This window comes from Corvus kubaryi, unplaced genomic scaffold (genome assembly GCF_017639235.1).
Source record: "Corvus kubaryi isolate FWS band 111438036 unplaced genomic scaffold, C.kubaryi_AGA036_p1.0 36956, whole genome shotgun sequence".
Lineage (NCBI taxonomy): Eukaryota > Metazoa > Chordata > Aves > Passeriformes > Corvidae > Corvus > Corvus kubaryi.
The window spans coordinates 59,612-61,672 of NW_024580992.1; the positions used below are offsets into that span (position 1 = coordinate 59,612).

At 67.1% G+C, this 2,061-nt stretch overlaps 1 protein-coding gene across 6 annotated transcripts in view; it reads right to left on the reverse strand.

Moving 5' to 3' along the window:
* Positions 1-1,853, reverse strand: part of SBF1 (SET binding factor 1) — a 28,328-nt gene extending 26,475 nt beyond the window's left edge. For all 6 annotated transcript variants that reach the window (XM_042020329.1, XM_042020330.1, XM_042020326.1 and 3 more), the window contains exon 1: positions 1,665-1,853. In XM_042020329.1, the coding sequence (XP_041876263.1) occupies positions 1,665-1,838 (174 nt within the window). In that variant the 5' untranslated portion in view covers positions 1,839-1,853. The remainder of the gene's footprint in view (positions 1-1,664) is intronic.
* Positions 1,854-2,061: the final 208 nt, after the last annotated feature.

The following is a 2,061-nucleotide window of genomic DNA, read 5'->3' on the forward strand; positions in this document are numbered from 1 at the left end:
ACAGACAGCGGGACAGGAGAGCAGCTCACAGACAGACACGGACAGCAAAAGGGACAGCGGGACAGGAGCCCAGACAGACACGGAGTGAAAGCAACGCCTACGGCACCAGGAGGACCACTGGACACGGCAGGAGAGCAGGAAAAGCACGGAAAGGGAAGTGCCACCAAACTGTCCCCCCTGTCACCCAGCACCCGTTCCCACGGCACAGAGCCACCCTGCCCCAGCTGGGGGCACGGATCTGTGCCAAGCTCAGCGAGCCATGGTGGCAGGAGGAGCCGTCCTGCTCCAGCAGCCGCTCCTGGTCCCGCCGGGAGCAGCCGGATCCGGGCAGATCCCACGGGAAGGGACTGCAAACCCGGGTGGGTGCCTGGCACGGCCATGGGACGGGCACAGCCCTGGGACGGGCAGCACCTCACTCCGCTCCCTGGGGCACTCGCTCAGGCCTGGCTCCATCCCTGTCCCGCAAACACCCGGAACGCTGCGGGCTCTCCTGGGATCGGCATCGCGCTGGGTGCTGGAGGGAGCCCCAAGCCTGCGGCAGCTCCAGCAGCACCTGCCCCAAATCCCGCTGTGACACGGGGTCAGGGAGCCCGCTCGGGGCCGGGGCACAGCGGGGAGGAAACCCCGGTCTGGGGACACCAGTGCCCCATAGTGCTGTCCCAGTGCTCCATGGAGCTGTCCCAGTGCCCCACAGTGCTGTCCCAGTGCCCCGTGCTGCTGGCCCAGTGCCCCGTGCTGCTGGCCCAGCCTGGCCAAGGCTCCCCCATCGGATCAGCCCGGCTGTGGGATCATTCTTGGCACTCCGTGCTGGGGGAAGAGGAGCTCAGCTGAGGGGATGGCACATGGGGACACAAGCACACACCCACAGTGACACTGCAGGGGCCAGCAGGGCATGAGAGCTCCAGGGCACAGCGCTGCTGTCCCCAGCCTCCTGCCGGGGCATCCAGCTGGGCTTTCCCTCTCTGCCATCCCCAAGGAGCCTCCCAGCTCCATGTGCTGAGCCCAGCTGGCCCCGAGCAGGGCTCTGAGGGGACAGCGGGGGGGTTGGTGGCCTCAGCTCCAGGAGAAGCTGCAGCTCCTGAGGCCCCCAGGCACGGGCACAGGACCCAGCACAGACACGGGTACAGGACCCAGCACAGACATGGGTACAGGACCCAGCACAGACACGGGTACAGGACCCAGCACAGACATGGGTACAGGACCCAGCACAGACACGGACACAGCACCAGGCCAGTGCCCTGAGGACAGCTCCAGGCTGCTGTCCTGGCCCCGCTGGCCCGTGTCCCTGCAGCTGTCCCAGCCCCACTCTCACAGATGGCCCGTGAGCACTGGGCTCTGGAGCAGCTCTCCACAGGGCGATCCCACAGGGCTGAGCGCAGAGCCGGAGTCCGGGAGTGCCAGGGAGCAGGGAATGTTTGCATGGATCGAGCAGCACCCATGTGAGCTGCTGGTCTCCCTCCCAAGGCAGCAGGAGCCAGGACATGGAAGCCGCAGCAGGAGCTCCTTGGCTCATTGAGGATCCGAGTGGGATTTGTGCCTGGAAGCACTCGGGAAGGCAGCGGGGCACGGAGCCAGGCGCTGCCCACGGGTCCCCCTCGGCTCTGCCAGCACAGGGAGCAGGACTCGGCTGAGCTCTGAGGGGCCAGGGACGGCGGGACACCCACCTGCGCTCCCCCCGTGATGGGGATGGTGCAGGTCAGCAGGTTCCCGATGACGTTCTCCAGGGACACGCTCAGCCCGTCCACGTAGATGGTGTAGATCAGCCCCAGGCTGTTCTGGAGAGGGGAGCAGAGCAGGGATGAGCAGGGCCAGGAGCTGGGGACACTCCCAGGGCTCATCCCTGGCCACAAACGCACCCTGGGAATGCCGCTCCAGGCCTTCCCCATCCACAGGAGTGGGATATTCCAGCCAGGAGCACATCCCCGTCCCTGCACTGACCCCACGGAGCAGAGGACGTGTCCCCAAGGCCAGGGATCCAGGGAACAGCACCGAGGGCCTTCCCAAAGCTCCACGAGCAGAGGTGACCAGGGCAGCCGGGCTGCTCCAGCTCCCAGCACTCCC